A 19918-nucleotide genomic window follows, 5' to 3' on the forward strand; every position below is an offset into this window, starting at 1 on the left:
AACCCCCCCCCCAAAAAAAAAACCCCAACCCAAAAAAAAAACTATGTCCGCTACGTTCCCTAACCCCCCCCCCCCTGCACGGCTAACGCTAAGGGCGCCCCAGACTTACCTCGTTCGGGCTGGCGTCCTTTGGCATTCCGGCATTGGGATTAAGATAGTCGCCGGTATTTACGACGCCTATCTTACATCCCTTTTTGGGATTCCCTTGTCTGTATTGAGACCGGCGGCTGCTGGTCTCATAACTACATCCTGTTGGGAACCCCTGGTCTAGTCCATTAGAGGTACAGGGTTTCAGAGTCTCATGCAAGATCATTCAGTTGAGACAAATCTTGCTATTTTGTTGCACTGCACATGGTCCATAGCCAAGCATACACAAGAGTCCTACGCGTCTCAGACGCCTCTCCTATGCAGCTGAGCGGGTGTAACTGTGCTGCAACTAGGCGTTTGTTGGTGGCTAAGTATTCTGTGGGCTTTTCGTGGGTGTGTAAGTGGAATTATGGGCAATGAAGTGTTGATCATAAAGAGATTAATCTAATTTCAGATGCATCTCCAAGGATAGGGCTGGTTCAAATGCACGCCGATTGTAATAACTACTACTGTAGCGCTGTCAGATTACATACATATTCCCACCACGGCTTGCATGCCACTCTGAATCAGGCCTCTAGTGTTCAAAGCATATTATCGTTTTTTTTTTCTCCAGTCGCTTTTCACAGCCCTCCAGTGAAAATAAAAAAGGAACAGCCAAGCTCTTGTTCAGACCCCAGTCTTTCGTGCAGCCAGAAACAACAATTTCAATATCGTAATGGCGAACAGTGCCTTTATGCCAGGTGAGCTCACTAGTTTCACTTAACTGTATTGTCCACTGTAAGTCACTAGCACAGTCTATATGGATTGTTGTATGAATCGTGTCTCTGTCTGCAGTGCCTATGACCAAACAAGACAAGTTGGCATCAAGTCTCCAAACCAAGGTACTCAAGTGTCCCCACTCCATCACTTTTCCAGACAGGATCGGGGATATGTCAATCCACAGAGCACGTCACAGCCTGTTCAGTCTGGAGGATATCTCATGGAACATGGGTAAGTAGAACTATAGAAAACCCCAGATCTTTCCCAGAAATTAAATTTTTATCAATTTACACAGCGTGTTTAACTGAGGCGGAAATTACAGTATCTTCAATTAGATTTCCTCGCAGTAGATGTCTGGAATTCATAAGTACTCAAAAACAGATTTAGGGGGAGATGTATCAAGCCTTGGAGAGTGAAAAGCTGCCCATGGCAACCAGTCGGCTTCTGTCATCTTTCTTGCAGAGTCTTTGAAATGACAGAACATGAGTGGTTGCTTTGGGCAACTTCTCCATCTCTCTCCAAGGCTTGATGCATCTCCTTCATGTATGGTGAAGACATCCCCAAATATATCTACTATGACAACTAATTTTACAAATGAAAGATTTACATACATTCTATTACAGATGGTAAGTTTAAGAGGACATTGAAGTGTTCTCTCCCCTCATTTGTAAACAGTGATTTCCATGGGACACCATTTGAACTCAAGTATTTACGGTCTGTGGAACAGCATCCTGCTTCATTATTTTAAATACACTAACAAACAATGCCATAGGGCAGAGGTTCCCAAACTCCGCCATTACAGTCCATGTTTAAAGGATATCCGTACTTGAGCACAGGTGACTTAGGGCCTGATTCATTACTGATCACAACTGCGATTGCAATAGTGATAATGGACGCAGTCTCACTGCGATAGTATGCTAATCCATTGCAATCGCTATGCCGCCGCATCACAACATAACGACGCCCACTTTACCTTACACTCATCCGTAATCCTTAGCAAGACTGCGAAACCATCGGTACCATCTCAGCCTCACGCACACTTGCAAAAGCTCTGACCTTACTCAGGAATTGCTAACTTCATTGCACGCTATGAGTACTCAGATTGTGTAAGGCATCGCAGTGGATAATTTATGCATGCCCATGCATTCAGTGTGTTAAAACTCACTGGCACGCCTGCGTTTCGCCAACCACCCCCCTCCCCCGTCACCACCCACAAACGGCACTTCCTGTCAATCACTCTGCGATGGGTCTGTGTAGTCACTGCGATGCATATGCTGTATGCAACAATCGGCCGATTGCGTGCATATTAGCAGTTGCGATCCTTGCTGAATCAGGCCCTCAATCAATTTGATTTAACCATCTGTCGCAAGCATGGATATCCTTTAAAACCTGGACTGTAGTGGTGGAGTCTGGGAAACTCCTACATAGTGGGCAATCTAACTAATGATAAATGTCAAGTAGGTCACTATTTAACTTAAATGACCCTCAAGTCTAAGGGATTTAAATATCCTTTTAAAGGTGGAATATTCCTTTAATATTTTTTGTCCATAGCGTCACTTATTTTTGTTGCATTTCAGGTTACCCAAGTAAATTTTTATTTTGTGATGATGCAAAGCTAGTACCTTTTTGTAATCATTTAAAGTGCATTCGGAAAGTATTCACAGCGCTTCACTTTTTCCACATTTTTTGTTATGTTACAGATTATTCCAAAATGGATTAAATTCATTTTTGTCCTCAAAATTCTACACACAATACCTCATAATGACGACGTTTAAAAAGGTTTTTTTTGAGATTTTTGCAAATTTCATTAAAAGAAAAAAAAACAATCGCATGTACATAAGTATTCATAACCTTTGCTCAATACTTTGTTGATGCACCTTTGGCAGCAATTACAGCCTCAAGTCTTTTTGAATATGATGTCACAAGCTTGGCACACCTATCTTTTGGTCAGTTTCGCCCATTCCTCTTTGCAGCACCTCTCAAGCTCCATCAGGTTGGATGGGAAGCGTCGCTGCACAGCCATTTTCAGATCTCTCCAGAGATGTTCAATCGGATTCAAGTCTGGGCTCTGGCTGGGCCACTCAAGGACATTCACAGAGTTGTCCTGAAGCCACTCCTTTGATATCTTGGTGTGCTTAGGGTCGTTGTCCTGCTGAAAGATGAACCGTCGCCCCAGTCTGAGGTCAAGAGCGCTCTGGAGCAGGTTTTTATCCAGGATGTCTCTGTACATTGCTGCATTCATCTTTCCCTGACTAGTCTCCCAGTTCCTGCAGCTGAAAAACATCCCCGCAGCATGATGCTGCCACCACCATGCTTCACTGTAGGGGTGGTGTTGGCCTGGTGATGAGCGGTGCCTGGTTTCCTCAAAACATAACGCCTGGTATTGACGCCAAAGAGTTCAATCTTTGTCTCATCAGACCAGAGAATTTTGTTTCTCATGGTCTGAGAGTCCTTCAGCTGCATTTTGGCAAACTCCAGGCAGGCTGCCATGTGCTTTTTACTAAGGAGTGGCTTCCGTCTGGCTACTCTACCATACAGGCCTAATTGGTGGATTGCTGCAGAAATGGTTGTCCTTCTGGAAGGTTCTCCAGGTACTTGGTCACCTACCTGACTAGGGCCCTTCTCCCACGATCGCTCAGTTTCAACGGCCGGCTAACTCTAGGAAGAGTCCTGGTGGTTCCGAACTTTTACGGATGATGGAGGTCAAATATTTTTCTGTACCCTTCCCCAGATTTGTGCCTCGAGACAATCCTGTCTTGGAGGTCTACAGACAATTCCTTGGACTTCATGCTTGGTTTGTGCTCTGACATGCACTGTCAAGTGTGGGACCTTATATAGACAGGTGTATGCCTTTCAAAATCATGTCCAAACAACTGAATTTACCACAGTTAGACTCCAATTAAGCTGTAGGAACATCTCAAGGATGATCAGTGGAAACGGGATGCACCTGAGCTCAATTTTGAGCTTCATGGCAAAGGCTGTGAATACTTGTGTACATGTGATTTCTTAGATTTTTTTTTTTAATTTAAATTTGCAAAAATCTCAAAAAAAAACTTTACACATTGTCATCATGGGGTATTGTGTGTAGAATTTTGAGGACAAAAATTAATTTATTCCATTTTGAAAAAAGGCTGTAACATAATAAAATGTGGAAAAAGTGAAGCGCTGTGAATACTTTCCGGATGCACTGTATTTCACAAATGTATGGTATACTAGTCATGAAATTGCTAGTATTCCTCATATTACAAAGACCTATTATAATTCCCTGGGGCCTGTAAATTGACTAGCAACATCTCCCATAATGCCTTGCTAGCTCCTTGCTGCCTGAGGATCATTTTAGTTGTTTTGCGACAACTACTGAAAGCATGAACCCTATTAAGGGGTAAAGGTTGCTTTTCTTATGCATACGGCTTTCCTTATGGCCATACAGTGCAAGAGTCCTGTCGCGACAGATGCTTCAAGGAGAGTAGCACTAGCTTAGTGCACTAGAGACGCTATGCTGCGACTTTAACCGCACAGGCATTGGTATTATTATTACCCTTTATTTATATGGCGCCACAAGTGTTCCGCAGTACATAAACAAATAATTTGACAACTGACTTACAGTACAAAATAGGACAAGGACATGGATAATATAGATTGATACATAAGTGACCAGAACACCTAGATATGCAATAGAGCGTAAGCAACCAAGTGTTAGGTGCCCTGGTGGGGGGTAAGAAGTAGGTGAAAGTAAAGTAAGGAGAAGCACAAGAGGGTAGAGGCCCTGCTCGTAAGAGCTTACATTCTAAAGGTATATTGGTATACAACAACTGCTCGTATCGGTGCCCTTTTTACACAGGTTCGGACTCAAAGCCACAGATGTACAAGTGTCGCAAGCCCCAGTGGTCTGTGTACACTAGCAATGTAGCTTTGCTGCTTCCAGTTATATTTATACGAATAAGACGCACGAGATCTGGAGCACCGGGAGAGGCTATTTGCTGCAGCTTGATCCACAGAATAAAATGACACATCTGTACTTCGGAATAACGTAATTTGTTGGCATTGAATATACTGATGTTGATAATTTTTTTCTTTTACCACAATCTCCTACTTCCCAGCTCCCGATACCAACAGCAGCTGCCAGAGATGTGCCACTCATTTCCATCTACACAGAACCTGAGTAGGGAGTCTCCAGCCAACTACCAGCGTCAGGTGTCTGAGCCATGTCTCCAGTACCCGCAGCAAGGCTTCAAACAGGAGTATCATGATCCCATGTATGACCAGGCAAACCACATTGGTACTAGCCGAGCGCACAGATACCCATCCAGTGTGATAATCAAGCAGGAGCAGACAGACTATGCATATGATTCAGGTAGGACCACTTGTATTGCCTTTTGATATGCTCTTTTCTTAAGCTCTTTATCCAGTTTGATAAACATATTTGAGGTAAACAGGACAATGTTCCCAGGTTCCTCTGCTTGTAATGCACTGTCCACATGGAGACTAATTACGAGATTTCACCTTCAGATGACTAACGTATTGGCTTGTACATGACCTCATGCAAGCTTTATTACATTCACAGCTTTTACTTCATGCTTCTTCCTTTCTTCGTCTATTTAACCAGACAAAGGGATTTTATTTTTGTCAGCTAAGAATATGGTGCAACTCAGCAGCCCTCTCTGCATTAGTTACATTCCTGTGCAGAGAGCATCTTTTGTGTCCGGTCCCAGGACATGCAAAACAATTGTCCAATTGTATAAATATGTGGCTAAAACAACCAGCCTAGAAGGTAGATAGCCCATTTGCACAGGAATTTATTTATTTTTATCTCAAAAAATGCTCTTTGGTATGCTACATCAGTACATGACTGATTGTGGAGGTTTGCATAACTTCCGCACCATGAACATTTAGCTTTGGCAACCACCAGCTGACTGCATATTTGCGCTAGTACATTTAAATCCCAAACAAGCCTATTTAGTAGCCTTGAGACAGACCTATAGGGGCTGAGGGCCTGATTCAGACCCGGTCACAAGCGCTCGCAACCAGGCCGATGGTGGCCCAGAGCGCATGCGCACGACGGAGCCGGCTCCGTCATGCGCATGCACGAGACCCGGATAGCGACGGGCGCTCCGGGTCTCGCAACAAAGGGGGCGAGCTGTCAATGTTGAGTGACAGCTCGCCCCCTTTGGTGGGTGGGCCGGGGGGTGGCTACCCAAACGGAGGCGTTCCCATGAGAACTCCTGTCGTTTGGGGGCGGCCCCACTGACATCACAAGTGATGTCAGTGGAGAGCTTCTGGCTCTGTTAGAGCCGAAAGCTCTCTGGGGCTTGCGGCCACGAGACCCTACCACAAGGGTCTCCTCGCAAGCCCGCTCCCAACTGCAATCTCACAGGCTGTGTTTGAAAAATGACAGTTGGGAGCTGATTGGCTGGTACCTTATCACTTTTCACTCTGTCTCCTAACACTGCTTAGTAAATAGACCCCTAAGTGGGCAGGGTGTTGGCTACAGCTTTGTAGACTTGATGTGCAGAAATGCCAAGTGCCATGTGGAGTGATTTCACATCAACAGATGAGATCAATTTATGCCCTAAAGTCGGGGATGAGTTGCATCTGTCTGTAATGTGGTGTAGAAGTACTATATATTTTACCACATCTACATCCGTATAATGTGTCCTAAATTAAAATTTTGGGGTTAAATGCCACTGTAGTGTTTTATTTGTTTCGTCTTTATATAAAGTATTCCTTTAAAATACTTGCCTGTCCTGGTATTCTTTCTGCCTCACTACAGTCTGTCTGCTAATGAGCTAACGTCTGTCTATTCCATACAACATAGTGTCGCCAGGGAAGATGGAATGTAAATAAAACGGCTTGTTCCAGGCACCTATATGAATTCAGTATAGTGTGTTATAAAAACTCATAAGAAAAGCTGGCTGTGAAATGATACAGTTAGACCTGTCAGAAGCCTGTTTTGTGTTGAGTTTTAATTTCCTCTAATTTCCTTTTGGAAAGCTTGTCTAATATATAACTGAATAAATGGTTTTGTCTTTTATGTACAGTGCTATTGTATATGTGTTTTAATCCTAGTAATGTTTTGTACTGATCTATAGAGCAGAGTGGTGGGTCTGTATTCTGGTAGTGTGACACTCTAGGCAGCCAGAGGTTCAATAGCTGTGCACCTGGAGTAGCTACATTACATTATTATTATTACTGTTTATTTTTGAAGAGATGAGCTATTACGCATGAAAGGATCATGACAGAAACTAATGACATACAAAGGGCCTGAGTCAGATTTGAGAATAGAATAAGATAGAGCAAGTAACTGTGTACAAACCATTTTGCAATGCAAGGGGTGCAAATACAGGGGGGTGGCTCCCCGCGATTAGTGTGATCTGTCCTCCACCCAAAGGCAGAGGAAAGGGAGGCTGCTGCTTCTGCTTGGTGGCAGCAGTCTCCCACACTATGCTGGGCTGCTGACCGATAAGAGGGAGGGGGTGCGGCCTCTGAACCGGGCCACCGTCCGGCCCCTCCAGCATGCTGTAAGCAGTCCCCACCCCTACCTTTTTTTCCTTTTATGATCTTATCTTTGTGTGCCTGAAAAACTAAATTTTTAATGACATCCATTGGGTTTTAAAGGGCAGACCTGGGTTCAGTGTGAACGGGGCCAACCCGGGTCTAAGGTACAGTGTGAAAAGGGGTCTGACCCAGGTCGCAGCTGGGTTGGACCCGTATTCAAAATCACGGGTCGGAGCCGGGTTTGCGATGTGAAGGAGGTATTATTCTATTCCCAATTAATTCTTAATCAGACCCACTGACCTGAAATATTCTAGACCCAAATGATCTTACAATCAAAGAGATGTGACATCTACACAAGTTGGATGTAACATTAGAGGACACATATTTGTAAACTATAATAACATCTCTGTGCAGGTCTATTACCCAGAATGCTTGGAACTTGGAAGTTTTGCTACATAATGTGTGCGCTTTTTTTTCCATTTATTTTTGGAACACAATGCCAAAAATATACTGATTTTACATTTTAAGCTGACCTGTGTTGTTTTTTTTCTGTTGTTTTTTTGGTTTTTTTAACCACCCAGCTTCTGGCATTCCCCTCATTAAATTGCATAGCAATTTTCAGTCGGGTGTGGTATAATATGTCAACATAAAAATTCCGACATTGACCATACCTAATGGAAACGTCGACATTATGACAATGTCAACATTTAGTCAGTATAGACATTTTGCAGAGGGCTTCTGATTGGTTAGGTGTGCTCTTGGCAGAAACTGTTATTCACTTTGACTTTTGGAACAACCTGGATAAGGGGCTTCTGAATAAGAGATCCTGGAGGTGTATTTATAATTTATTAAATTGTGTCAATCTCTATCTAAGACCTAGTTCACATCAGCAGTGTACTTAAAGAAAATAAAAACTCAGGCGGCTCAGTCATTTTAATAAGAAAAACCAGTGAAGATGCCTGTAACTTCAGCAGAAACTTTCACTTACTGTCCTGTGACCTTGCAATTTCGAGCTGCACATTTTCTGCATCCTCTAACAGGATTGCATTGCGACCTTGAATTGTAGCTGGCTCCCTCCCACCTGCCTGCCAGTCACAAACCTGCATACATGGGCTCTTCACTCTCTGAATGGAGTCAGAGGAATTTCATTCACAAAATGGAGGACGAGAGAAAGACAAGAAGTCCCTGTAGGGCTGATCTGGTGCCGGCTTACACAGCCCGGCTGCCTTTTCATAGGTGGCTGACATCATACCAGAAATATGGGCTGTCTTGCGGTAACACTATCTGTTACTGTATTTCTGCCCAAGGCTATTAAGGCGCTGGGAAAAAAAAACATCCTTGCTATAGAGGTTTCAAATACACAGCTGACAGAACCAAACTTGCAGCCTTAACATTTGCACTTAAAGGAGCAGTTCCAAGAACAAGCAGAAAATAAAATACTGTTTGCTAGTCTTCAACAAGAGCTGAAATACAAATTACTGCAAAAACCCTACTCAGGAGTCTTAACTTATTTTAAGGATTGCTTGATGCTTCAATTTTTTTTAATTTACTTTTTTATTTTTGAACATAGTCTATTATATTTGGCTTTTTGTGTTGTGGTGGCCACAAAAACACACTATGCCGTTCCACCATTCTGGTGTTAGGATTTTGCTATAATGTCACAAGCATCACTGTTACTGTTTGTGTGCTTAGCTCCATTGCTCTGCATTGTTTGAAATGTTTGTGCTGTTTTAGTGCGGCTGCTGTGCTTCAACGCAGTTGAAAACTGAAATAGGACTGCAAGGTCAATGCAATGAGATGCAGTTAAGAAGTGTCCACACATGTTTGGTTACCCGTATAAGCTCCCATAATATTAAAATACTATTATTTGCAATTGTAGAATGTTTATTTGGGTAAAACTGTATAACTGGGCTCATGTTGGCCATGAGACGATGCAATGCATTTTCTTAGTTGTCCTACATACTTGTGTGGATGGGGTATATTACAGGGAGCTTGGCACAATATATGCACCATGCAACAAGTGCTGTGCCATTTGTCTGAAATAGATGTGCTGTATTTGTAGTTGGTTAGTCCACAATCCAGCACTGATCCAAGAAGTTTGTACATTCTGCACACCCCTTACCTCCCAGTGGCTGGCTTGCGTGCTCCCCTCGCCTCCCTGTGGCTGGCTTGGGCACCTCACCTCCTTGCTGCTGGTGGGCGTGCTTCCCTCACCTCCCTGCGCGATTAGTTATTGCACAATACAGCGTAGAAGAGAGGCAGGAGAGCTGCATGGAGACGCAAGTCTGCATACCGTCAGATTATCCCCATGCAAGCTGGGGGTATAGAGATGTGTGTGCAACATGTTCACACTGCTTCATCATAGACTAGATAAACACCAATTTACTATTGTGGAGATGTGAGCAAACTGGTATATAGTGGCCTCTTTTAGATAAATGTAGCACACTGCACTTGTACAATGATCTAACTTTATTTAATATTATAAGGCTTATGTCACAGGCCTATTTATTTAATGTATTTCTTGTATTTAAAATGTCTAAACAGCTGGGTCCTCAAATAGCATAACTCTGAAGGTAACAGGAACGGAAGCAAGTACTAGGTTTTTCAGATGTGTTTACAATACATTCCTAAATTTACTTGGTCTAATATAAACCTGCAGGACATGTGGTTAATTAACTTGCTTGCCATGTATCGTTATAAGAAGTTCAGCTGTACTCTACTGTTTCTTCATATTGTATTTTATTGTAAGAAGTTTTGTGGTCTCTCTTGGTTTGTGGTGTGTATTTTTTTTTTTAAGGTCTTATTGAAAATGTGTGGTTTAAAAAAATGTCTCTGCTTTCTACAGATGTTCCTGGGTGTCAGTCAATGTACCGGAATGTGGACAGCTACCCAAACATGGATGGTAATTATTATTTTGTGTGTGTGTTTGTTAAAAGCTTCTGTTTTCAAAAGTAGTTGGCTTTCAGTATTTTTGTTCAGATGCCTAAAGTTTGGTATTAAAGCTGTTTTTCTGCTAATGTAGAGTGTTGGGTCAGCAGAAGTTGGGTAATGATAGTGTTAATTTTACATCAAAAACCTTCTTCTCTTCCCATGCAGGTTACAGCTATGAGAAGCCCATGAGAACCTTCACTGATGATGCTTGTGTTGTGCCAGAAAAGTTTGAAGGTTAGTATTTACTTTTATTATTTGATAAATACATTGGTTAGACATGTAGTTTCTGGATATCACATGGTTCTCTTGCCTTTTATATGAGAATAAAATTAATCTTCTAGTAGCTGGCTACCAGTGGCGGTTCTAGGGGCGGGCAAGCAGGGCTATCACCTGGGGTGCTGCGGCCTGGGGGCGCGGCCACAGTCTCCTCGCCAGTGGCGTCTAATTTGACGGCGCCCGTCCACTCTTGCCTATCGCCAAGATAGTAATAAACTGTGTTGGCGCCATGAAATGCTGCTGTTCCCTCCCACTGACTCCCAGAATGCCAGTGCTGGGCGTGACGCATGGCATACTGGGAGCGGCCACGATGGGGGGAGAGAGAGGAGCAGCAGCAAGGAGGAGGGACCGCAGGTTCTTCAGAAGGGTATAAAATGTGAATTGACCTTTTGTCTTTGTTGGTATTCCAGCAGGAGATATTAAACAAGAGGTTGGAACTTACAGAGATGGACCTCCCTACCAAAGACGTGGATCTTTACAGCTGTGGCAGTTCCTTGTGGCTTTGCTGGATGATCCCACAAATTCCCACTTCATTGCGTGGACCGGCAGAGGCATGGAATTCAAGCTGATAGAACCAGAGGAGGTGAGATTGACGGTTGACTAAGCTGTGCTCTTTGCCTGGTGTCGGGTACTTTCTGCAGTAGTGTAGAAGATGTGGAGATATTTTATAGTGTAGAGATTTACCGTACTTCGAGCTGCTCTGTTTCGACAACTTGAAATGGTCATGTGAATGGTACATAGTGTTTCTCAATGAATGATGTGGCAGTGAAGCTGATGATTCATGGTGTAGTTTCAGGCACAAAATTTCTGCAGCTTTTTGAAAATTGTGTGACTGGCATGTTGTACTTGAGTGTTGTAAAAGTCGCCATGGCCAGCCAGACCTCCGTTCTTGTGATGTCAAGTTGCACTCCTACATTTAATATTTTAATTTATATGAAAAAATATATATTTTTATATAAGGGTTATTTGTGCATACTCTCGCACTGGGACATGGCAACTGCTGAGAATTTGTAGCTGCAATGAATAACACATTAACGTTCTTGACAGTGAAAAGGTTCATCCGTAATGAATGAATGTGGAATTTTTTCTCTCTGAATAAATATGAATTTATAGGTTTCCAAGACTGTTTCGTGTATAACATTTTGTGAAAATTCATAATCTTAATGGGGTTTTATACCTCATTAATTGATTTCTCATGTGGGTCCCTTTTTTTTCTCTCTCTGTTGACCAAGCTATTTAACAATCTTCAAAAAGCTAATCTTTTTACAGTTTGAGATCAAACATAAAGGTCTATATATGTACTAAGCCTTGGAGAGAGAACATGAATTGAGATAAAGTACCAACCAATCAGCTCCTGCCATTTTTCAAACACAGCCTGTAAATTGACAGGAGCTGATTGGTTGGTACTTTATCTCCATCCACTTTCTCTATCCAAGGCTGGGTACATAGATCACATATTGCCATCTCACCTCCATCCGCGATCCTCCAAAGACATACTGCAAATGCACAATTTCCATCTCGCACATGCACAGTACTGAATTCAAATGGAAGGATTACTGGGCATGCTCGACCTCATGAGCTCAGACATATGCACTTCCAATTTAAGATTTTTTTATTACTGGGCATGCATAGTCTTTTCTGGCTGTACGTGTGAAACAGGCATAGATGCCATGGAGCCTTGCCGGAGTTCTGTGTGACTGACAGAGACATTCATGACCATTCACAGAACCCCAACTTCGCATCACATCGCACTGGGGATCTGTTGATAAATTGAAGCAGTAAAACATTCTAAATGGGATGTACTAAAGGGAAAATGAGAAAACTATAGTTTTATGAGATTTGGCCGCATTTCCCATATGTACCAAGGTCTGAAATGCGTTGCTTTCCGTAGCTTGGACCCGGAAGGCAATGCAATCTGTAGACTGCATTGCCTAATAGAAGCCATGGGGCTTCTTTTTGCATTGTGCACCTGGACGATCCAATCGAATCCCTCCCAGCATCAACGACAGGGCATGCGTCATATGATGCATTTGCAGAGGGACTCCCGGGTCATAAATCCGGAAGTCCAATCATTGCAAAGGACAACTTTTTGGAAGAGCTGTTCTTTGAGATTTTAATCGCAATTCTAGGTACATACCGGCGTTAACGCTGCTATGTACCCGATAAGTGGCGTGAAGTACCGCATCCAAAATGCAATGCATAGTACATCCCGCCCACTGTATCTCAGAGAGATGCTGCAACACACAAAGTTAAGTACCGCAGTTTATGCTGCAAAAAATAATAAAACCAAGCCCAAAGTGTTCAATTATTTCACTAGTTCCTAATGAGTCTATAGGGCGAGTATTGGTTCATCCCTCAAAATGGCTGCATATACTGTGTGTAACTAGGTAATGGGAACACTTTTGGAAACTTAATTTTGTCTCTTGATAAAGCAGTGCTATTTACAATTAACTGGTGAGAAAGATGTCCGTTTCATATTTGTTCTCATCATCCTAACATTTCTGTGCATATTACTATTTAACTTTAATTAATAAACAAGATACACAATTATTAGATTCCATGCACAGTTCGGTTTTAATGTAGAACTGCGCCTCAGGCTATTCTATTCTAAACTGCACAAGCAGAACCACTTAATCTGAATGTAACACGGGGAGGACACTGATCATAAACTAGCAAGTCATTTTATGACCTTGAGATGCACATTTTAAAGTCTGTTTAATAACTATAAATTACAACTTGGAATTAGTCTTGGAGTCTGATCAGTCTTCCTGGAGCCGACTTAAATAAGCATAGTGCTTGTTTCTTTTTTCTTTTGTTATGCTGCATGTTGAAAACTTCAGGGTGGAACAATTGGCTTAGCTTTGTGGATTTTACTGTTAATACCATCACAAAGGAAGATTATAAACAACCAACTTTTTCACATTAACATAGTAACAGGAACACATTATATTAAACTTCACTCTCCTGGCAATCAGTCAGGTAAAGAAAAGAAAATATTCTTTCTGCCCATTGTGGCCAGACAGGCACAATGGGCAAGATTCAAATGTTTTTTGGGCGCCTGGTGCCCAATGGAGCTATTCAATTGTTGCTCCGATGGGGCCCAAGTGCCGTCGGTTCTTTTGGCCATTTTTTTATTTTTTTTTTCCAATGGATCAAGGACTTTCACAAATTTCCATGTGGCATGTTTTTGGTACATGTCGTCTAAGGGTATTTTTCCCTTTAAGTAATGAGTGGAATTTCATACTTCATGGAAGTTCACACTGTTAACTATTTATACTATAGAACCATTATAAGCTGGGCTTCAAATTTAGTTTACATGGCCGAATTTAGCTTCTTTGTAAATATTCCAAATTGGTTGCTATGGATTATAGCAGCTATCGAGCAACCTTTCGAGCAACCATAGCAACCTTTCATTATTCTGACAGCAATGGCCTAATAATATTGGATTGGTTGCTTTGCTCCTTTGAATGTTATTTATTTCTTACAACTCAGAATATTGTCTAAAGGTGAAGAAGCACAAAATAGAAGTAATTTGACCTTTAAAATGGTGTTCAATAAACAACCTACTCGTATATTATGCAGTACTTGGTATATTAATAGGTAGTTCAAAAGTGTTTGCAAAGAAAGGACTATAATGCACCATCAAAAACAGCAGTCCTATTTCTAGATTTGTCAGCCATAGGTTAAAAACCCAGTTCTAGATACCGAATTTTTTAAGGCCTAATTAATAAATAACAGACTGTTTGCGGTAAGAGTTGCTATTTTTCATTTATCTTATGCTGTCCTCACAAAATGTTCTTCATTCTGTACTTGTTCAATTTTGTTTACGTACTTGTTTTTTCCCCTTGTCTGTGAGCGTACACCGTATCAGCAAGGGTTAAATTGTATTTATTGCCAAAAGGCATATTAGACCTTTACAAGTATGGTAGTGAAGGAAAACTGTTTTGTGAAGTTAACTCTTTACTTAATTTTCACATTTGTTCTTACTTATTAGTCTTTTTACGTTTGTGACCTATTTTTGCAGGTTGCCAGACTCTGGGGCATGCAGAAAAACCGGCCAGCCATGAACTACGACAAGCTCAGCCGGTCTCTACGCTATTACTATGAGAAAGGAATCATGCAAAAAGTAAGTTATTTCAAATGCCAGTGGCTATACTTTAGAGTTGGGGTAGAACAGACTGTTTCACAGAGGTGTGAAGTCTTTTGGTGCATACACTTGTAAGGATTTTGTAACCAACGATTTTCTGTCAGAGTTTCCCTTGAAAAAGTGAACGATTTTTTTGAACGAATAAAGGTTCCTTCCCTTTTTGAAAATCGTCATGTTGGACAGTCTGAAATGAACGATAACTACAAACGGGAGTGCGCATTTGTGATTATCATTCATCGTTATAACTCATAAATTGAACGATATTTTTTGAGCGATTTAACTATAACTACCTCGTTATCGACATCGTTCAAAAAATCATTACGTGTGTATGCACCTTTTCAGTTCCATTTAGCTTCAGTGTTCCATGGACTACCATTCTGCACTGTATGTATACATTAGAAGTTTGTGGAATGAGTAGATCGGAGATGACAGTCCTTTCACTCTGATGTATGGTTTGGGTAGGAGTGAGAACATTTAAGGCCAAATTTTACTTGAGAAACATGAACAGCTGTGTAGCCAAATACAAAATGAGGTAAATATTTTACAAAACAGCTTTGAAATTTCGCACATCTCTACTGTGGTTTTAATGTGTTTTGTGTGATGTATTTTAGTGAGCATAGAACACATTTGGCAGCTGGCCCTAATATTTAACATTTTCGTCTACTGAATATAACACTGTGTCAGACGATGACTTTTAAAAGAACACCAAATTTGGAAAAAATAAATAAATAAAAATAATTACTGAGGCGAAGTTGGGAGCAGTACCGACAAGATGTATGCACTCCTTCTACAGGAGTGGGGGAGTGAATTTCTGTGTTATCTTTATATAATTCTCTCTCACGACTGTCTAGCGTTACTAAATATGTAAATTTACTCCAGGTGGCTGGCGAGCGCTACGTCTACAAGTTTGTTTGCGAACCTGAAGCCCTCTTTTCTCTGGCGTTTCCTGACAATCAACGTCCTGCCTTGAAATCTGAGTTTGACAGACAGATCAGCGAAGAAGACACTGTTCCTTTGTCACACCTGGATGAAGGTGGCATGTATCTTCAGGACGCGGGAACTGTTCCTTCCCAAAACTACAAAGGCAGCTACAGTTACTAGAAATGGCTGCCATGTAATCATGTATATATGGGTACATTTTGTTAGCAATCATCATATGAATGTAGATGCTTTTTTTGTTCGCGTTTTTATTGCAAGAACCTGGTGTTTAAATAACATGGACTTTAGCGGATAGGAGCTGAAGACGACCACTGTTAGTTTTGGAAACTCTGGTTGTATTTGGGTGTTTGTAACATGGCCTTTTCCAGATACACTCCCTGGCTGTGGTGTATTTGAGCACCAGATTTTAGATTTCTCTTAATACAGCTAAGCTTACGAATGGTTGATTATTTCAGGAAATGCATGTTCTCCAGCACTAAGCGTTGACGACGACAATCCTTTCCTTCAGACTTTTTATTTTATTTTTTTAAAGAGACCTTTTCAGCGGCATTTATTATGTAGGAAAGGATTTTGTTAAGTGGATTTCAACTAAGTTGGCATCAAACCAGTGCAATAATCTTGGGATCTACCGATGCTAATGTTTTCTGCCTTTTTGAAATTAAAACAGTTTGAATGAATCTTGGCTTATTTTTCCTTTTTGTATGGTCTTTCATGTCACTTTATACATGCCCCAGCTCTTAATAATTTGGTCCATGAGCAAATATTGGGCAAATCTCCGAAGTAGCCGAAATAAAAAGCTGTTTTATTGGCTACTATTTCTGGAAGACAGGTTTTTCATTCTTTGTAGTTCAATAGTCTTTTAGTACCACATCAAGCCAAAACCGACGACAAAAAGCACATTCTTCAACTACTTTGGGGTTTTTTATATATAGGTATAAATGTTGTTTTTTAAAATGTTGTGTAAAAAAGATGCAAAAGGCCACTCTAAAGCTTCTTTTGTGATGATATACTAGAAATATGAAGGAACGCCAAAACGTGTTAGTCTTTAAAATTATTACATTTTAAGCAATTATATTTAATTTTAAAAATGCGGATGTAACCCTTGCAATTATATAAACTCTCTGCTGCTTAATAATACACCTTTATATGCCATCACTGATATATTCACTTTAAACTGTTTTTTTGTTTTATTGAAATGACGAATGATCTGTACTTTAATTGCTTTGTGTCAAGCCTTTGTTTTTACGATGTCACCTACAGTGATGAACAAAGTCGGTGTGTTGTCTTTTTGGATTCTGCAAAGGCAGAACCAGTGTCTGTGCTAGTCCCCCACAATGTTATGGTGAAATTGGAGGATGTGGTTGGCGCACATTATGAATTCTAATGGTGGCTATACAGTGTATATTATTACAGACAAATATATGAAGAAACAACCAACATCAAAGTTGCATGTACAAAGTTGCAGATAGAGCACCACGGAACTTGGTATGAGAAAAACCCGCAGCCCCTGCATCATAGCACTTTCTATAAAGATTCAGACTGATTCGCACACAGATGTAAAAGTGTTGCATATCTAATTCATCTCTGCAGTCTTGTTCAGTGGTTTTGTCGCATCGGATTGTTTAATTTGTGTGTAAAAAGACGCCTGGCGCTTTCAGTTGCGCGAGACCTGCTGCATCGAGAGGGGCTGTTTGGCGTGACTGCAGCAATAATGGATGAGGACACATCTGTGTCCCCTGTCAGGTGATGGTGTAATATGTCTTTGGTAAATAACCCATGTTTTGCGTGGATTTCTGTTTGCAAATGCAGAAACTGGTTTTCGTATTGGTAGCATCGTGGAATCCTGAAGGTAATGCATTACTGTAACTGGGACTTCCTGCTTTAGGGTCTGGCCATAATAGAGCAAAGTATGGCTTTTTTGCAGATAACACAAATTTATGTAACCGGGTAGTCCCATGGAGCTACACAAAGCTGGTGAGTGTTAACTATAAAAATGATTACAATAAACAAATAAGATGTTTAGAATAATACAAAGATTATATTAGTAAAACTTATAATCATTTTTATATCAAATCGCAGGAGTATGACAGGGTAGGCTCTGCCTCTCGTGCCTACCCTGACTGCACATCCCTGTACCCATGCCACCTCCAATTAAGACCCAATCTACCCCTTTTTCCCATATAAAAAGCTTTTTAAATATTTATCACTAAAATGTATTTATTTATTACCAGTTATTTATAAAGCGCACACATTCCGCAGCGCTTTACAGAGAATATTTGGCCATTCACATCAGTCCCTGCCGCAGTGGAGCTTACAATCTATATTCCTTACCACATCTACACACTAGAGTTAATTTTGGGGGGATTCCAATTAACCTATCCAGTATATTTTTGGAGTGTGGGAGGAAACCGGAGTACCCGGAGGAAATCCACGCAAGCACAGGGAGAATATACAAACTCCACACAGTTGAGTTTGTATATTCTGAACATTTGTTCTCGATACTACAACTATGTCAGACCAAACAATTGTCAGGCGCAAAAGTGTTTGTTTTTAATGTAATATTTGTTCCAGTTTGCTACCTAAAGAAAGTCCTTTCAGCCTTAGAAAAGAATACTCATTTGGATAGACTGAAGTTCTTTTCATATCCCAAAAAGTAAAATTGGGTCATGAGGGGACAAAAAACCCTGACCAATAAGTGGTTAAGCATGGCAGGAATACAAGGCTATTTTGACAGCTATTAATGTAACCTTTTTTAATTCTGATATTAACAGCACACCCTCTTCCCCTACACCTCCACTGGTGCTCAGTACAATACTTTCATGTTTTGTTCATTTAAAGCAGTCTAAGTGCACGAGGTCAGGGAACTCCTTTGTAGCTGATGAATGCAAATAAGCTTGTTTTTAACAGGAGTCACTTCTGAGATTACATTTACGTGTCTGGATTTACCCACAGCATATTCCAAGTAGGATACAGTCACCTTCTGACTCTACACTCAGGATGTTTCACACCTTCTGGATGTGCAGATTAGATTTCTTTTTTTAAACGGAAGTTGAGCGCAATAGCACCTGTTTTGTAGGTGTGCGTTATACTGTAGGTTCATCAATAAACTGTTAAATTACTGTATCAAAGGGTAATAGGCTTATTTGTCTTGCACTCATTATCAATTTTAACATTGCAAATCCTGGCATTAACCGGTGGGGTGGTTATGTTGACTCTTCCGACTAGCCCTAGCTATTATAACCCTAGAATTTAGGGTTAGAATTAACCCTAAATTATATTTAGCACTGTTTAATATTGTCATTTAATAGTTTTGTACATCTCTTCCATTTTAAAGGATACAAATTGTACAACAAAGGTGAAAACCTTACACCTGTTTGGTTTACCATATCTTACTACAGACTTGACTTGATCAGGTCATTCAGGGGAAGATGTGGCCATGGAGAGAGAGAAAGTACCAACCAATCGGCTAATAACTGTCATAGTTAGGAGGCTGTATTTGAAAAATGACAGGGAGCTGATTGGTTGGAACTTTATATCTCAAGTTCTTAGTACATCTACCCCTTAGTCTGGGAAATTCATATTAATTAATATAGGGTTATATTAGATTGCATGCATTTTAGTGGCAGTGTGGTCACACTCACCCCCAGTATCTTAATATATACTTCTGCCTGTTCACTAACTGAATGCATGCACTTTCTTTTCCATTAATACCCAGCATTAAAAATATTGTCCATTTTAGTGCCTCCTTAATCTAAATTTACCTACCGGTAATTAATGCTTGTCACATACACTGCAATCTTGGGCAATTAGTTCAATATGGCAGCATATGTCATTCCACAATACCCCATGCCTAATACTTTGGCAAGTTCTGTTACCAATTTTGTTACATTTGTGGATATATAGTTCTATGGGTAGACTAAAAAAGTGGATCTAAAGAGTACAATGTTCGCAGCAGCCAAATAATTTTGCACATAGTGACGTGTTCATTAGATGTCCGACTGTTTCACCAAAACTTAATCCAGTCAAGAATTTAATAAATTAATCTCGCTCCTTTCTGGTGCATTCCACTCTTGGGTGAAATAGAAGGACAAGGCTTTCCACAGAAGTGTGCATGTTAATATAAAAATATATATGTGTATCAGGGCCGGCCCTAGCCCAAATTTTTTGGTAAGCAAGTATATTTTTTGGCGCCCCCCTATGCAGTGCCCCTTTTACAGTGCCACTGGGGGTGCAGTGCACCCAGTAGTGGTCCTCCCTCTGCAGTGCCCCTTGTGCCCCCAGTAG

At 40.9% G+C, this 19918-nt stretch overlaps 1 protein-coding gene across 3 annotated transcripts in view; it reads left to right on the forward strand.

The window, feature by feature from the left end:
- The window catches only part of ETV4 (ETS variant transcription factor 4), a 113252-nt gene extending 96941 nt beyond the window's left edge, over positions 1-16311 (forward strand). For all 3 annotated transcript variants that reach the window (XM_088480723.1, XM_088480722.1, XM_088480724.1), the window contains exons 6-13: positions 701-827; positions 922-1077; positions 4947-5200; positions 10187-10243; positions 10438-10506; positions 10959-11131; positions 14573-14674; positions 15575-16311. In XM_088480723.1, the coding sequence (XP_088336849.1) occupies positions 701-827; positions 922-1077; positions 4947-5200; positions 10187-10243; positions 10438-10506; positions 10959-11131; positions 14573-14674; positions 15575-15796 (1160 nt within the window). In that variant the 3' untranslated portion in view covers positions 15797-16311. The remainder of the gene's footprint in view (positions 1-700; positions 828-921; positions 1078-4946; positions 5201-10186; positions 10244-10437; positions 10507-10958; positions 11132-14572; positions 14675-15574) is intronic.
- Positions 16312-19918: the final 3607 nt, after the last annotated feature.

Source organism: Taudactylus pleione, unplaced genomic scaffold (assembly GCF_031769625.1).
Source record: "Taudactylus pleione unplaced genomic scaffold, aTauple2 ptg000256l, whole genome shotgun sequence".
Classification (NCBI taxonomy): Eukaryota; Metazoa; Chordata; class Amphibia; order Anura; family Myobatrachidae; genus Taudactylus; species Taudactylus pleione.